General features: G+C 39.5%; 1 protein-coding gene across 3 annotated transcripts in view; it reads left to right on the top strand.

Moving 5' to 3' along the window:
- MRE11 (MRE11 homolog, double strand break repair nuclease) overlaps positions 1 to 17,474 on the top strand; it is a 70,777-nt gene that overhangs the window by 15,716 nt on the left and 37,587 nt on the right. For all 3 annotated transcript variants that reach the window (XM_019975338.2, XM_070803277.1, XM_019975340.2), the window contains 5 exons: positions 2,579 to 2,693; positions 7,872 to 8,057; positions 8,740 to 8,911; positions 11,566 to 11,646; positions 15,094 to 15,220. In XM_019975338.2, the coding sequence (XP_019830897.1) occupies positions 2,579 to 2,693; positions 7,872 to 8,057; positions 8,740 to 8,911; positions 11,566 to 11,646; positions 15,094 to 15,220 (681 nt within the window). The remainder of the gene's footprint in view (positions 1 to 2,578; positions 2,694 to 7,871; positions 8,058 to 8,739; positions 8,912 to 11,565; positions 11,647 to 15,093; positions 15,221 to 17,474) is intronic.

Genomic DNA, 17,474 nt, shown 5'->3' with positions numbered 1-17,474 from the left:
TCATGGTCCAGCTGTTACATCCATACATGACTACTGGTAAAACCATTTTCAGCATGCATTCAGTGTATTTTTTGTGTCTTCATTTGGTTAAGTTCAGTTTGATATTTGTTATATGAATACAATAGTTTTGTTGTTTTTGATGTATATCATTTAGTCGCTAAATTGTGCCCAACTCTTTGCCACTCCATGAACTATAGCCCACCAGGCTCTTGCATCCGTGGAATTCTCCAGGCAAGAACACTGGAGTGGGTTGCCATTTCCTAAGTATTATAAAAATTATACTTCATGTTAAACCAGTTTTAAAGTACCCCAAGGGAAATTAAGAAAAAACTCATGCTGTAACTAACCTCAACATAGTTTTCATTATTTTTTGAGTGATTTTAGTATAATAGAAGCCTTAGTACTCATTTCTCTTTGTATATGTTTTTAAAGAATAATTAAGATGGATGTTTTATTTAAATACTTTCTGTAGGAAGTGTAGAGTCTTTGCCCAAGTTACATAATTTTGCCAACAAATAGAAAAGCATCATGGCAATCTCTATTTTAGAGATACAGAAGATGAGACCAAAATATTATGTCTGATTTTTGCAAGTGAGAGAGCAAGAAGTAAAATACATTAAAAAAAAAAAAAAAAAAAAACCTACCAATATTTTAATCACTGTAACGTTGGGGATCATATCTGAAGAAAATGATTGATCCTCACACTTTCAAACCAAGGACAAACCCCATTATGCCTTAGTCACTGCCAGAGGCAAACTGCTTCCATCATCCCTTTTATCCCCAGTCTCTCATCTCATCCTGTTCTATTTTCCTTAACTGGACTCAGTCTCTACCCTCCAGCATCTACTCTCACCCCAGCTCGGTATATGCTGCTGTAGCTAAGTCACTTTAGTCGTGTCTGACTCTGTGTGACCCCATAGATAGCAGCGCACCAGGCTCCTCTGTCCACAGGACCCTCCAGGTAAGAATACTGGAGTGGGGTGCCATATGCTAGAGCCCTTTTTAGTTAGCAGACTCATATCATCAGTCCCTGAATGCTCCCTGTGCTGTGCCACTCTCAGTGACAGTGGCCCACGAGGCTCCTGTGTCTTGTGCGGTTTTCTCCTGGCCTCTCACAGGCTCTAGGGCGGAAGGGCTGGAGGCCAAGTCCCTGCTCTCCTTGCTTTCCACTGCCACCACCTGTCCTTCCTTTTCAGGTACCCTTGAAGCTAACTGCCAACCAGTAAACTGCCCTTTCCATTACCTCAGTTTTCTTACCTGCTTGCCTTCCAATTTTGTCAGTGTTCTTAGTGTTTCTGCAGCTAAGTAGATCAACCTTCTAATGCCCTGGATTTTCATGTCTTGCCTTTTTTATACCAGTCATACATTCCACCATCATTTCATTGGCAGCACTAGGAGTTCTCTCTAGAAGCTAGACCTCTTCTAGCTCTTATACTTCTGCAGCATTGGGTTTTCTTCCTTAATCACTCCATGAAGTAGTAACCTTGTCCTCCCACTGATAATTGCCTTCTTAGCATCCTGACTTTTTTTCCTTTTATAGTATTTAAAATTACAATTTGCATGTTTATTTTCATTGACCTATACTATCCTTTGGGGAATTAGGAAGAGTTATTGAAAAGTCATTAAATTATTTAAAAGCACACTGTTTTTATTTAAAAGCATAATATACATAAAACTATTATTTTTAAGTACATTTTAAAATCTCACCCCTTCTACTGTCATTTCCTGTGTATTTTACAATGTATATGTTAGATCAAGAGTACACATAGAAAAAATAGAGTAGAAAACAATATTGTTAAAAATTTTAATAAGACTATGAGCATAGAAAACAGATTTTTATTCTATATTTTCTAGGTTTTGAAGGTATGTATGCTTGACGTCAGAGAAGGCAATGGCACCCCACTCCAGTACTCTTGCCTGGAAAATCCCATGGACGGAGGAGCCTGGTGGGCTGCAGTCCGTGGGGTCGCTAAGAGTCAGACATGACTGAGCGACTTCACTTTCACTTTTCACTTTCATGCATTGGAGGAGGGAATGGCAACCCACTCCAGGGTTCTTGCCTGGAGAATCCCAAGGATGGTGGAGCCTGATGGGCTGCCGTCTGTGGGGTCACACAGAGTCGGACACGACTGAAGCGACTTAGTAGTAGTAGTAGTAGTAGTAGTATGCTTGACATGAAAAACATTCTTTGAATGCAACTGCTCAGCAGGTTTCCCCGGTGGCTCAGCAGTGAAGATTCCCCCTGCCAATCCGGGACACTTGTAGGAGACTCAGGTTCAATCCCTGGGTCGGGAAGACCCCCTGGAGAAGGAAATGGCAACCCACTCCAGTACTTGCCTGGGAAATCTCACAAATAGATGGAGCCTGACGGGCTATAGTCCATGGGGTCACAAAGAGTCCGACACGACTGAGCAACTAAACAACAACTGCTCAGCAGCTGTCAGGCATGAACTTGGAACGTTTTCATTTGTGAATAATGATATCAGATTTCAAAATATCTCTGATAGGAAAATGAGATACTCAGAGAAGCACATAATTTAGAAGCAAAACTTTTAAAATAATGTAATGTCTATTTCAGGATCTATTCCAGATGAAAGGCTCTATCGAATGTTTGTCAACAAAAAAGTAACAATGTTGAGACCCAAAGAAGATGAGAACTCTTGGTTTAACTTATTTGTGATTCATCAGAACAGGTAAAAGTTTTGTCTCTGAAAATTCTTGAGTCAAATGTTGAGGTTCCCCAAATCTCTGTTTCTAAGCTTACCTATATTTTAGTAAAGTGAAGTATGAAGTGAAGTCGCTCAGTCGTGTCTGACTCTTTGTGACCCCATGGACTGTAGCCTACCAGGCTCCTCAGTCCATGGGATTTTCCAGGCAAGAGGACTGCAGCGGGTTGCCATTTTCTTCTCCAGGGGATCTTCCCGACCCAGGGATTGAACCTGGGTCTCTCGCATTGTAGGCAGACGCTTTACCGTCTGAGCTACCAGGGAAGCCCATATTTTAGTAAAGGGCTCCTTATTCTTTGAAAGCTGTCAATGCAGGAACAGGCAAACTTAGATAGGCTTTGTGTGACTGCATCTTGAAATCATTTTCAATATGTATTCATACTTATTAATACAAATGAGTATTTCTAGCATATGGATAAGGTATACCAAAAACCGTAAAATGAATGCTCCTAAATTCAGAAGGAAGTAGAACATGAGCAGTACATTACCTCATGCCTTTTTCTGACCCTATCTTTTCCCACATACTTTATAGGGGAAGCACTATCTTCACTTTTTATTTAATCTGTCCATAGCTTTCTTTATTGTTCAATTACACACTTATTCATGAGTCATCTTTATTTGGTTTTGGTATAACTGGAACCATGCTTTATTTGCAGTTGGCTTATTTTTGTTCAACATTGTGTTACTTCAAAGTGAAAGTGTCAGTCATTAGTCGTGTCTGACTCTTGCGACCACATGGACTGTAGCCTGCCAGGCTCCTCTGTCCATGGGATTCTCCAGGCAAGAATACTGGAACGGGTAGCCATTCCTTTCACCAGGGAATCTTCCCAACCCAGGGATCAAACCCAGATCTCCTGCATTGCAGGTGGATTCTTTACCACTGAGCCACCAAGGAAGCCCTATGTTACTATAATTCATTTTGCTGCTTAACAGCATAACTCATTTTCACTGATGTATATACATTTCAACTTTTTCGCCTGTTGATGAGTGTTTTGTTATTTCCAGATTTTTTTTTTAAAATCTTTTTGTTAGGAACATTCTTTTTTTTTTTTTAAGTATATGTGCTGCTGAAGTGAGCACAGGAATATTCTTATACATTACTCCTGGTACATATATACAGGTGTTTTTCCAGAATATCAAATATAGGTAGATAAGCTTCTTTTTGTTGGTAGTTTTAAGAAGTTTAATCTAGTGGCAGGGTGTAAGGTTGATTGAAAGGAAATAGAGATTTGAAGAAACACGATTTATTATGTGATAATTATAGTAAAAAAATGTGAGATGGTAACAGTGGTGGCAGTGAAATGATATATAAGGAACAAAGTTGAAAAGTTATTGAAAAAGAATCTGAAGGGATATGGGGCCTGATTATATAATTTCTTCTTATTATTATTAAATAGTATTATTTATTGAAGAGATGCTTATTGACTGTAGAATACTCTGGTACTTGTCCATCACCACAACTCAGTGAAAGAAAGGTTTTAGGCTGCAGTGTTATTTTGCCTTATGTATATTCTTGAATAAACATGGTAAGTTTCAAAGGAGGAACAGGACAGGGTTTTGATATGTTGGTTTCCGTGTAACAGACAGGGAGTTTGTTCCTTCTTTTGCTGAGGGCTTCCCAGTTCTGCTATACTTTCTGCTTTCCCCAAGTAGGAATAAGTCAGAAGGAATGGTCATAAGCCATTCCATACCAGAATGAGAGGTGGAGTGGCAGCATTGGTAAGGGGAATGGGTAATATAATGTTGGTATGGCTGGTTGCTGTTAAAGGTGATGTTAATAATCTTGATCATTTGATTAAGGTGGTGTAGAGCAGGTTTCTCCACTGGAAAGGTCACATCTTCTACTTTATAATAATAAATATTTTGGGAAAAATACATTGAGACTATGTGAATATCCTGTTTCTCCTTAGAATTTGGCCCACAGGCTTTAGCATCCACTGGGGCATCTTGATGGGGAAACAGTGGCTGACTTTATTTTTCTGGGCTCCAAAATCACTGCAGATGGTGATTGCAGCCATGAAATTAAAAGACACTCCTTGGAAGGAAAGTTATGACCAACCTAGATAGCATATTCAAAAGCAGAGACATTACTTTGCCAACCAAGGTCTGTCTAGTCAAGGCTATGGTTTTTCCAGTGGTCATGTATGATGTGAGAGTTGGACTGTGAAGAAAGCTGAGTGCCAAAGAATTGATGCTTTTGAACTGTGGTGTTGGAGAAGACTCTTGAGAGTCCCTTGGACTGCAAGGAGATCCAAACAGTCCATCCTAAAGGAGATCAGTCCTGGGTGTTCATTGGAAGGACTGATGTGGAAGCTGAAACTCCAGTACTTTGGCTACCTGATGTGAAGAGCTGACTCATTGGAAAAGACCCTGACGCTGGGAAAGATTGAGGGCAGGAGGAGAAGGGGACGACAGAGGATGAGTTGGCTGGATGGCATCACCGACTCAATGGACATGGATTTGGGTGGACTCCAGGAGTTGGTGATGGACAGGGAGGCCTGGTGTGCTGTGGTTCATGGCGTTGCAAAGAGTCGGACACAACTGAGTGACTGAACTGAACTGAAGGTGCAACTTGTTTCCAGTAATTAATGCTGTGGTGTCATTTGTAACTTTTTAAATTTCCCTTATTCTTTCTGTAGTTATTGACTGAAAGTCTTCTGTTAGGAAAATTTGTCATTCTCATTTATTTACTTATTCATTCCATTCATTTATTTATCTTATTATAGACTCAAGATATTTATTCTTTGAGGTACAATCCAGTATTATCAGTTTTTGTTGTTGCTTACTTTGTTTCAACTCTGACCGTTGAGAGCTTTTTTACATCGGCTTCTGTGCTCTTTCAGCAAGCCCTCTTCCTTTTTGTTTTTTGAGCTATGTCATTAACCTTCCAGTCCTACAAGATGCTCCAGGCTTCTCTTGTATTTTTCTCTCAAGCCCAGGAATCAACTACTTCGCCAAGGAGCCCTAATTGCTTTCATCAGAGAGTGGTATTTAGAAACCCAGATATGGCCACTAAGTGTGCTTAGTGCTACTGCAGGTCTCCATAGCCCTCATGACTAGAGTTAAAGGAATATATGTATATTTACTAATTCATGCATACATGTCTGTATGTATATATGTGTTTGAGCAAGCTCCTGGATATGGTGAAGGACAGGGAAGCCTAGCGTGCTGCAGTCCATGGGGTTGCAAAGAGTCAGACACGACTGAGCGACTGAACAACAAATATACGTGTTTAAAAAAAAAAAAAAACCCTAGCGCAAGTTCATACTGATTCGAATCCATCCCTACAGGGTTCATTTTTGTCTTCTCCCTTATTTGAGACTTCTTTCTGTAATAGAAACCTGGATTGTATCATCTTTATGTTTACTTATTTTTTAATCTTAATTCACATATAATTTTAAAATTGAGAAAATTTACCAGCCAGGATTCAGTGTTTATATATTATTTTAGTCCATAGCCTTACTATATCTAGTAAAAAACACCACTTTCTAAAGTTCCTTAGGTCAGTTCCTTTTCTCCTACCCTTCATTGTGGTTATAATAGGTTTTTATTATAATGCTGTTAGGATCATTTTTCACCTTCAGCATTGTTACATACTTATTGTTTTCAGGGTAAGTATGTTTTCAGGGCCTTGTAAAAGAAAAACTGATTTTCTCATGTTGAGCAAGAATTTTTGAGCCTTTTATATTTTACTTTATTTCCTATTTGTTTCTATATGTTGATCAGTTTTCTTTTTCTTGCAGCAAAAGAAGGTAAACCCTAAACAGATTTTGTCATGCAAAATATTTCCACAAGGATGTTCTAATCAGCTTCTATGTCATAAGTCAGAATCAACCCACGAGCGTAATTCTCCCTTTTCCAGTGCTCCAGGAAGGCACACATACCTCATGTTTATTTGAGTTATTCTGCTCTCTTCAGTCATTGTGATAGCATTATACATTTTTTACATAAAAGTTTGTTTTTACATAAACATTCCTAGATACATGAGCTTCTTTCACTTCCTGCTCTTCCGTGCATCGTTCTGTTCAGCTACACTGGTCCCCTTGCTGCTCTTGAACTCACTGGACATATTCCCATGTCAGCGCCTTTGCCATCAGTTTCCTCCCTCTGCCTAGGTCTCGGGCATTCCTGGTCCCTCATCTCAATGCTCTGCTACTTGTCTCCTGTTAGAGAGGCCTTTCTGGACCACCCTGTGCATAGTAGCCTCCCTTTTACATGTAACTTTCCCCTTTATTTTTTCTTTATTTTTCTATAGCACCTATCACTATCTGACAAAACTTTATATAAAAAACAAAGATTTATATATGTATATGTGTGTGTGTATGCATATGCATGAGCATGTTGTGTTATTGCTAGTTCCCCATTTGAGCAAGGACTTTGTTCATATCTGTCTTCAGGATCTAGAAGAGACCTGGGAAACCTGACACATAGACACTCAGTAAATGTTTGTTGAGTGAATGAATGTCGGCTTGCCTCAAGTGAATGCTGGTTGAAGTAGTTGAACACTTGTACTTAAATTCTCAGTGATATAAATCAGTATTGTAGAAAATTTTTTTCTTATCTTCCTCTCTTTGGGTTTTCAAATATCTTTTAATAATAGCAGCTAATCTAGGTTTAAAATAAGGGTTTGGAAATCACATTCATACAATATTTAATATTGAAAACTCTCCTCTCTTATATAAAACTGACATTCTCATTATTTTAATCAGTAAAAGAAACATGTTAAAAGTGATGGGACATATTCAGAGATTTGACTTTATTTTTTAAAGCTTAGGTTAAATTCACTGTCATCTGTTTTCTGTTTGGTATACACTCAGACCAGTTTATAGGTTTTTTACTCTTTCTGGAGCTCATGCTTTTCTGGCTTTCCCACAGGGAGAGTTATTCCTCTCTACCTTTTGTGACCTGCCTTTGTGTAGAATTGACTGCTTTCTCTTTTGAGGCTTTTACTTGTCTGTGTCCTGCAAGCTTGTAAACCCTTTAAGATTAGGAATTAGATACTATCTTTGTATCCCCAACCCCTTGAATACTTTCTGGCTTACAGAAGGGATAATAAATCTTTAGTGACTGGAGAAAGACTTATTATGAAGTTTTTTTTATATCTATGGACATTTATAATACTTGTTTTTAAAAATCTTGGCATAGGAGTAAACACGGAAGTACCAACTTCATTCCAGAGCAGTTTTTGGATGACTTCATCGATCTTGTTATCTGGGGCCATGAACATGAGTGTAAAATAGCTCCAACCAAAAATGAACAACAGCTCTTCTACGTGTCACAGCCTGGAAGTTCAGTGGTCACTTCTCTTTCCCCAGGAGAAGCTGTAAAGAAGTGAGTAATGATTATATTTTCCAAATCAGTTCTTAAAAATATTTGCTATAATAATCTGGTCATCTCATAGGCCAAAAGTACTGATGGTGCTGTTACTTATATGATAAATTTATTTATAAAGACTGATCATTCCATATACTGTTACTATTTTCCCAGATTTTAAGCTGTTTTCAGCAGGAGAAGACCCCAGTGGTATTAATGATTTTGCTGTTCATTAGGCCAATTCAAGGCTAACATTTTTTATTAATTAAATTTTAAGTAGAATGCTATAGGAAAGTTGATGGATGAGTAGATTTTATTCTGGGGAAGAAGAATGTTTACATTTTTTCCTGTGATATAACATTAAGATCAAATTACTAAAAGTCTTGGTGGTCCAGTGGTTAAAAATCTGCCTTGTAATGTGCAAGACACAGGTTTGATCCGTGATCAGGGAACTAAGATCCCACATGCCACAAAGCAACTAAGCCCAGGCACCACAACTACTAAGCGTTGTATGCCACAACTAGAAAGTCCACAGCCAAATAAAAAAAAAAAAAAAAACAGATCAAATTACTAAACATTTTTTAAGGAGGGGAGGTTGTAAGGATTTTGTAGACATTAACAAATATGATCGTTTTGATGTGCACATCTTCCTGAGGAAATTTACAATGTGACTAGGCTTTCATTTCCCTCCTCATTTCAGACACATTGGTTTGCTGCGTATTAAAGGAAGGAAGATGAATATGCAGAAAATTCCTCTCCGCACAGTGAGGCAGTTTTTCATGGAAGATGTTGTTCTGGCTGATCATCCAGACATTTTTAACCCAGATAATCCTAAAGTAACACAAGTCATACAGAACTTCTGCTTGGAGAAGGTAATTCTTCTAGATAAAGGTCAATGAAATCTATTTTAGTTGAGAGGTTATTTACATTGAATTAAATACTTCAGTAGACTAGAGGGAAGACATTACATTTGCTATATTCTCATGAAACCTTTAAGGAACCACTGTTCAGTAAATGAGTTTAGGCGTAAGGTTTTTTTTTTAAGTCTTTGAGATGGAAGAATGTTACATATAGAGGAAACTTTAAGCCCCACTCCCAGATCCTTTCCTCCTTCTCAGAGACGTATGTATAATCACTTTTCTCTTTTTATCCTGATTTGATAATTTGTTCATTTTATTAATGAAAGCAGTAACTTTGGGGAATCACAGGATACTATGGTAGATGAGGAGAACCTTAGCCTAGTAATCTCCCTCACACATCCTTTCACCCTGAAATCTACCTCCAGATAAAATCTTGAAATATGTCTGCTAGGGCTTCCCTGGTTGCTCAGCTGGTAAAGAATCCTCCTGCAATGCAGGAGATCCTCGTTCAATCCTGGGTCGGGAAGATCCCCTGGAGAAGGGATAGGCTACCCACTCCAGTATTGTTGGGTTTCCCTGGTGGCTTAGATGGTAAATAGTCTGCTTACAATGCAGCAGACCTCGGTTCAATCCCTGGGTTGGGAAAATCCCCTGGGGGAGGGCATGGCAACCCACTCCAGTATTCTTGCCTGGAGAATGCCATGGACTGAGGCGTCTGGTGGGCTACAGTCCCTGGGGTCGCAGTGAGTCAAACATGATTGAGCGATTAAGCACAGCACGGGGAACATGTCACTTCAGTGTAAGTCCCATACCTCCTCCCATACAGATCACCATCCCTAAACCTCTGTAGAATTTCTTGAGCCACTTTGAAATTGGATGAATGCATTTGATAATATGGAACTTGACATCTTAATACAGTAAGTCTCCTACACGTGAACCTTTAAGTTGCAAACTTTGAAAGATGCGGACATGCGTTTGCATGTCCCATCACTTAAATTAGTTCACATGTCTGGTGTACATTGTCACATGCATGCATCCTCTGCAAATGGCTGTACTCTGGTGTACTGTACTGCACTGCACTATACAGAGGGCTTCCCTGATGGCTCAGCAATAACGTGTCTGCCTGCAGTGCAGGAGACATGGGTTTGATCACTGGGTTGGGAAGGTCCCCTGGAGAAGGAAATGGCAAGCCACTCCAGTATTCTTGCCTGGAGACTCCCAGGCAAGAGGAGCATGGTGGGCTATGGTCCATGGGGTCGTAAGAGTCCAACATGACTTAGTGACTAAACCACCACAACCACTGTATAGAGTATAGTAATACAGTATCTTTATTTCAAGCTGAAGAATGTCTGGAAGGAAGCGTAAAAGCAGCAGTGATGTAGCTGGTACTGTTGTACTTTTCAAAGTACTACATTTAAGATTAAAAATATTTTCTTTATTTTTTGTGTTTGTTTTTATGTATTATTTGTATGAAAAGTATTATAAACCTATTTGTGCATGTGTGCCAAATTGCTTCAGTTGTGTCTGACTCTTTGCAACCCTTTGGACTGTAACCCACCAGGCTCCTCTGTCCATGGGATTCTCCAGGCAAGATTACTGGAGTGGGTTGCCATGCCCTCCTCCAGGGAATCTTCCTGACCCAGGGATCAAACTTGCATCTCTGTGTCTCCTGCATTGGCAGATGTGATCTTTACCACTAGCACCCCCTGGGAGACCTATTACAGAATAGGATTATGTAGCCGATTGTGTTAGTTGAGTACCTAGGATAACTGTTAGACTTACAAACAAATTAGACTTACAGATTTGCTGTTGGAACAGAAGTCATTCATATGTAACATTAATTGCTAACACTTACTCAGTTCTTAACTCTGTGTATGCTCTTCTGCTTTGCATTTTATTCTCACAAAAAGCGTGATGGTAATGCTTTCATTGCTTGTATATTCCTGACACTGTTGACAGCATTTTGCATTTAATCCACTTAGCAATGCTATAGAACAGTAGAGTCTACCATCCACACTTTATAGAAGGAGGAGCTGAACCTTAAAGTGAGACAAACATGATAACCAGTAAACTGTGGAAACGCCCACTGGAGCTGAACCTTAAAGTAACTCACCCAATGTGTCAACTTTACTAGCAGCATGTAACTCAAATAACTGAAAGGTTTAGGTTTGCTGGTTTCAAGATGACCAGATTCAGAAACTTAGATTAAGATAGCAGGTCCTTCTGTCTCTGTTTCCATGTTTAGTCCTGTGCCACCCAGTCCTGTGGTTTTTATCTCAAGCTTCACTGTATGTAAGGAAGTCTGTCATGCAGTGACCCACAGACTTACATTGCCTTTACAGCTAAAAGAATCATTTTTTTCCCAGTGGTTCCAGATAAACCGCTTAAACATTGAGTTTCCCTGGACTGAGGTCATGTACTCGTCCCTGAACCCGCTCTCTCAGGCGAGGGAGATGGAGCATGAGTGAGTGGATTGTCCCAGCCTACTCAGGGAGCTCAGGGTCTCTCAGCCTTGGCACAGCTGACAGTTTAGACTGGGAAATGCTTTGTTGTGGGAGCTTGTTCTGTGCACAGTGGGATTTTTACAAGTCCTCTCTGACCTCTACCACTAGATGCCAGCCAGAAATACCTCTTCCCCCTAGTCATGACAATATCTTTATTTTGAGGTTGAAGAAATGCTTGAAAATGCAGAACGGGAACGTCTGGGAAATTCTCAACAGCCAGAGAAGCCTCTTATACGACTGCGAGTAAGTCCTGTTTAGATGAATTCAGCTTTATTGATTTTCAAAGGAGAGTTTTGTACAGTTTACATGAATTTTTTTTTTTTTTTGGTAAAATAGCAAAGAGAGTACGTATAGTAAAAAGAGCTATCATCATTGGTGAAGAAAATAATAAAGCAGCCAGTATTTGATTTAATCATAGTTTCATTCCTTTCTATAAACTTTTTATTTTATATTGGGTTATGCTGCTGCTAAGTCGCTTCAGTCGTGTCAGACTCTGTGCGACCCCATAGACGGCAGCCCACCAGGCTCCTCTGTCCCTGGGATTTTCCAGGCAAGGGTACTGGAGTGGGTTGCCATTGCCTTCTATATTGGGGTATAGCTGATTAAAAATGTTGTGACACTTTCAAGTGAACGGTGAAAGGACTCAGCCATACATATATATGTTCTCCCCCAAATCCCCCTCCCATCCAGGCTGCCACATAACACTGGTAAAGTTCCATGTGCTATATATATACAGGTCCTTGTTGGCTATCCATTTTAGTTTATTCTGATAGGTTTGATGTTTTTGTTTTCTTGCTTCCCTCATTTCTAAATAGTGTTGTGTTGACTAGGTTGGCCGAGCTCTCGGACTTCATCGCTTGCGGCTCCCCGCTCTCCCCTCCTTCCAGGCACTCGGACTTCTTGCAGTGCCTCAGACATATCAGACCCTCTCACTTCCTCCAGGTCTGCTCACGTCACCCAAGTAGTCACCTCAGTGGACCCCAGCCTGATTAAGACTGTAACCCCCAGGTCCTCTCTCCAGCACTACTGATTTCACTTACCCTTCTCTGTGTCTTCTTTTTTTCCCCACAACACATCCACCTGAACTACAACATCCAATTTATTTGTTTATTTATTTTGGTTATTATTTGTCCTCAGCTACCAAACTATCTGCTCTACGGAAGCATGGAACTTGGTGAATCTTGTTAACTAATGTAGCCAAAGATCCCAGAACAGTCCCTGGCAATTGCAAGTGCTTGATAAATACGTGGCAAGAACTGACATTTCAGAGTTAGAAAACTCTAAGAGATTGAAGTGTTTCCTGTGCCTCTAAACCTGCTTATCTTTTGCATCATGATATTCACAAATAACAAGACTTCTTTTTTTTTGCCACCCCTGTGCCTTTCTCTTCTAGCTCCTACCTTTTCTGATTTTCTTCCCCCCAAAATAATACATTGTCTTTATTGCTCATATAACAGTCTCTTCCTCAGTCCACTATAATCAAGGCTGTGACACCACCATCTCAGGTGAAAAATGCAACCTTCAACTGTCAAATCCAGTAGATTTTTTTCATCTTAGTGAGTCACTCTTCGGCATTCTCTTCTACAAGTTTTCTTTGTCCCTTCCTATATTTTAGTTAGTCCTGTGTCCCTAGGCATATGATCACCTATAGAATGATGGCTCCCAAATTTTGACCTACCCCTGAGACATCCTTGTTGGAGTCCAAGAGTCCTTCTAAAGCCTTGTGCCCAAGGGATATGGCCCTCAAACTGCAGCAGCACTGGCATCACCTGGGAAAATCTTAAAAATACAGAATCTCAGGCTCCATATTAAACCCACTGAATTGCATTTTAACAGGATCCCCCCAAAATTTATATGCACATGAAAATTTGAGAAGCCCTGGGCCATACAGGATGAAGGTAAAGAAGACAGTCTAGAGTCAGACTGTCTGGTTTGATTCCAGCTCTGTCACTAGCTATGTGACCTTGAGCCACTGGGTCTCTTGTCCCTGGGTATGTGCTTTCTAGATCTGAGTGAATTCTCTCCATCTCATTGTCATTGCTGTAGCTGAGCCCGGATGCTCTCTTAGCAGTCTCTTCCTTTGTGTCCTCAATCTCCTCTGTACATACTTCTTACAGCACTGTTCAGGTTCTGCTTGCAGCTGCTTCTTTACATGGTTTGTCTTCCTAGCCAGCTTCTTAGTTTCTTTCCAACCAGGATGCTGTTTTATTTATGTTATATCTGGCCCTTGGCAGAGTACTTAGACATTGTGGACACTTCAGTAAAGTTTGCTTAGTGAATAATTTTGTAACATTTAGAAGCAGAAAATTACAAATAAAACTAGACTGGAGTTCAGTTGTTAAAAATGTGTTTTGGGGAGACCCCCTAGCTTGAGCATTTGGCATTTTCTGGTTTAGAACGTGGCAGCTGTAGAGATGGTTTGTCTGGGTAATAGAAACTTAGCTGCTTTAAGAGAACCACACAGATCTCTTTATCAGGGCAGAAGCACCATGTTTCTCATCTATGTCTGCCTGATACTGTTAAAACTAATCAGACTTAAATTGGAAATAGGCGTTCCTTTTCCCAAACACATTACTAATTCATTAATGATAAAAAGAAGAAATATCTTCCTGTAGGTAGTATTCCAAAATATTGGCTAGATGACCCTCATTGATTCACTAATTCAATGAACAGATGTTTACTGAGTTATTGAGTGCCTTCTTTTCTGCATGTGAGAGTGTGGGGTGGGCAGTGAAGATAAAATAGACAAGGCTTACAGGAGGTGGAGGTGTGAGAAGAGATAAAATAAACAAATAGCAAATATGTGAACAGAATCTTAGCTAGTGCTAAGTGTGACAGAGAGTGTAAGTGGGGTAGAGGTTAGGTGTAGTCTGGAGAGGCTGGTGATGTGGTACAAAGCTTGTTCCCAGAGCATCCTTTGAGAACAGCTGGTTTAGGAAAATGATTATATCTGTTTTTCTTTGTAAGGGGCTTGGTGCCATAAGAGATGTCTTTAGAAAAAGCCTGCCTTGAGAATCATTGTTAGTTCTAAATAGAAATCGTGAGCCCTCTTGTACCTGCAGTTTCGTATCTGCAGATACGGAGGGCTGATTGAACTGTGCCACTTTATACAAGGGACTTCAGCATCTGCAGACTTTGGTGTTCCCAGCCAGGGGTCCTGGAATCAATCCCCCTGAAATACCAAGAGATGACTGTCACGTGTTTTGAAGGTGATCATTTCTCAAAGCTCACAGACTTGCTTCTTTTCCTCCATGAATTTTCCCAGTGTTTATTATTGTCTGATGTGAAAGCTTATCCTTACGTGATAAACCAATTAATAAATACATCTAGTGCCAGCCAGCATTCTATTTGGATATCTGTTTTAAAAGTTTAAGAAAACTTGTTTAGAAATATCACATCCTTTTCAGATGATATTTCTGGTTCCTAGAGTGTTTTTACCATGGGGAGATACAGTGATTCTGACATTGTGGGAATTCTTGCTGTACCTTGATTCCATCAAACAATGTTTTGCAGAAGCATAAACCTTTGAAGCTTTATTTTTTCATAGAATAAATTGTGTAACATCATCATGATCTTTAAAATGAATTGTAGAATATTAACATACAGTACTAACTTAAAAGTCTTACCCATAAATACTGAAATTGTTGCTCTGTTGTTTGCTAGCCTTTGTAACTTGTTCTGTATTTCCAGGTGGACTATAGTGGAGGCTTTGAACCATTCAGTGTTCTTCGCTTTAGCCAGAAATTTGTGGATCGGGTAGCTAATCCAAAAGATGTTATCCACTTTTTCAGGCACAGAGAACAAAAGGAAAACACGGGTAAGCTGGTTATCTGTTTTTTTAAAGATATTTTTAGCACCTTTCTTTTTAAGGTATTTTTTTGGCTATGCAAGGTCTTTGTTTCTTTGCAGTTTTTCCTCTAGTTTTGGCAAGCAGGGACAACTCTGTAGTTGGGGTATGGGAACTTCTCATTGCTGTGCCTTCTCTGTTGTGGAGCTCGGGGCCCTAGGGCACTTGCATTTCAGTAGTTTTGGCAAGTGGGCTCAGTAGTTGCAGTCCCGGGCTCTAGAACACAGGCTCAATAGTTGTGGTGCACAAACTTAGTTACTCTAAGGCATGTGGGATCTTCGCGGATCAGAGATCAAACCCATGTCTTCTGCATTGGCAGGCAGATTCTTTACCACTGAGCCACCTGTGGTAAATTTGATCCCAGGTTCAGGAAGATTCCCTGGAGAAGGAAATGGTAACCCACTACAGTATTCTTGCCTGGAAAATCCCATGGACAGAGGAGCCTGGCAGAGGAGTCAGTGGACTCACAAAGAGTCAGACACGACTTAGTGACTAAACACTCACGCATGCAGGCAAAAATTAGATAGCAATCGCTTATAAACCTGCGGGTATCAGTGAAGAAATGATAGCTTTCATAGTTTTTTTTTAAACATGCTGCTGATTAACAACACATACTTTATATATTTAGTGTTTACAAATCTATTATTACTATATATTCTTAATGTTTAGAGAATATACTCTTAAATTTTACAGCTAAATATTTCAACTTCACGGCATATATGATTTAAGATTCCGGACTTAAGAGATGTCCCAGAATATTAAAAAGATAAATACTTAAGGGCTAATTAAGTTTTGTGAAAACTAATTGCCTTTATTTTAGCATTTATCAAAAACAGGTAACCTGACTGAAATAGTGCTTCTTCATAAGAAATATTGACCTTTTTTAAATACAATGGCTCTTCTCCTTAGAACTATTGAGTCAGAATTAATATGTCCCTTGTTTACATATATACCACATTGGTTTTTATTAACCCTGATTTAATGAGCTTCTATTTTCATAGTTAAATTGTGATCAAAATAGTGTGTACTGTTAATTCAGCCTGAAATAGTCATTTGGATATTTAAATGGAGCTCATAGAATACTGTTTTAGGGGAAAACAATCCATATCAGAGAAAGGTTTTTATGCTATTAATTTTACCTAGTTATTGATGATGATTTACTTTAATCATTCATCCTTATCAATTCCTTGGAGTTTTATTGGTATAGCATTTGTGAGAATATGGAATTTAGAACTGGTTCCTTATTTTATTTGTTTCATCCATAGTGAGTCTTGTTCTGATGATCCCTTTTTTGCTTAAACATTAATTGCTTAATGGAAACAATGACCCTTTCATGTATCATTTTGAAAGCATGAAATTGTTTGTTGTTTTGGCCAGCTCTGCTACTTCAACCACTTGTGTGAAATCATGCAAATCGCTTAATCTCTCTGATCTTTAGTTTTCTTGTCATCAAAATTAGGATAATAACTGTACCTGCCTCAGAGTACTGTTGTCAGGATTAGAAGATATAATGTATGTAAATGGTCTTAACATAGTGTCTGGCGTAGTGAAATGTAGTAATCATATTTATGAAATAATATTAATTCTCCCCGGAGAAGGCGATGGCACCCCACTCCAGTACTCTTGCCTGGAAAATCCCATGGATGGAGGAGCCTGGTAGGCTGCAGTCCATGGGGTCGCACTTTCACTTTTCACTTTCATGCATTGGAGAAGGAAATGGCAACCCACTCCAGTGTTCTTGCCTAGAGAATCCCAGGGATGGGCAAGCCTGGTGGGCTGCCGTCTATGGGGTCGCACAGAGTCGGGCACGACTGAAGCGACTTAGCAGCAGCAGCATTAATTCTCCCATCTTGAAATTCAAAAAGGATTTCTATTTACTTGTCCTCACTGCTTTGCAAGAGGCATGCTGAACTTTGTGCCTCTTTATCCTGTAAGCCATGGCATAAGCTTTTCCCTCTGCCTAAGATATTTTGTCTTTCTCTTTTTTTGCTTAGTGAGTCTTACTCATTCTGCAAGTCTTGAGTCAAATGATAGTAGTGTTTGCTATCTGCACATTATTTTGAGTCTTCTTGGGGAAGAAATAGTTCATTTCTTCTTGGTGTGTCATATTTTTATTCTCAGCTCTGTTGTAGCACTTACCACCTTTTATTGTAATCATTAGCTATTATGGGCTGTCTCCTATCATTTTATTATTGTATTTTCCACACCATGTTGCACACCTGCT

This window comes from Bos indicus, chromosome 15 (assembly GCF_029378745.1).
Source record: "Bos indicus isolate NIAB-ARS_2022 breed Sahiwal x Tharparkar chromosome 15, NIAB-ARS_B.indTharparkar_mat_pri_1.0, whole genome shotgun sequence".
In the NCBI taxonomy this organism is placed as follows: Eukaryota; Metazoa; Chordata; class Mammalia; order Artiodactyla; family Bovidae; genus Bos; species Bos indicus.
The sequence above is the reverse complement of the archived record's forward strand: the minus strand, read 5'-3'. Positions and strand labels throughout refer to the sequence as shown.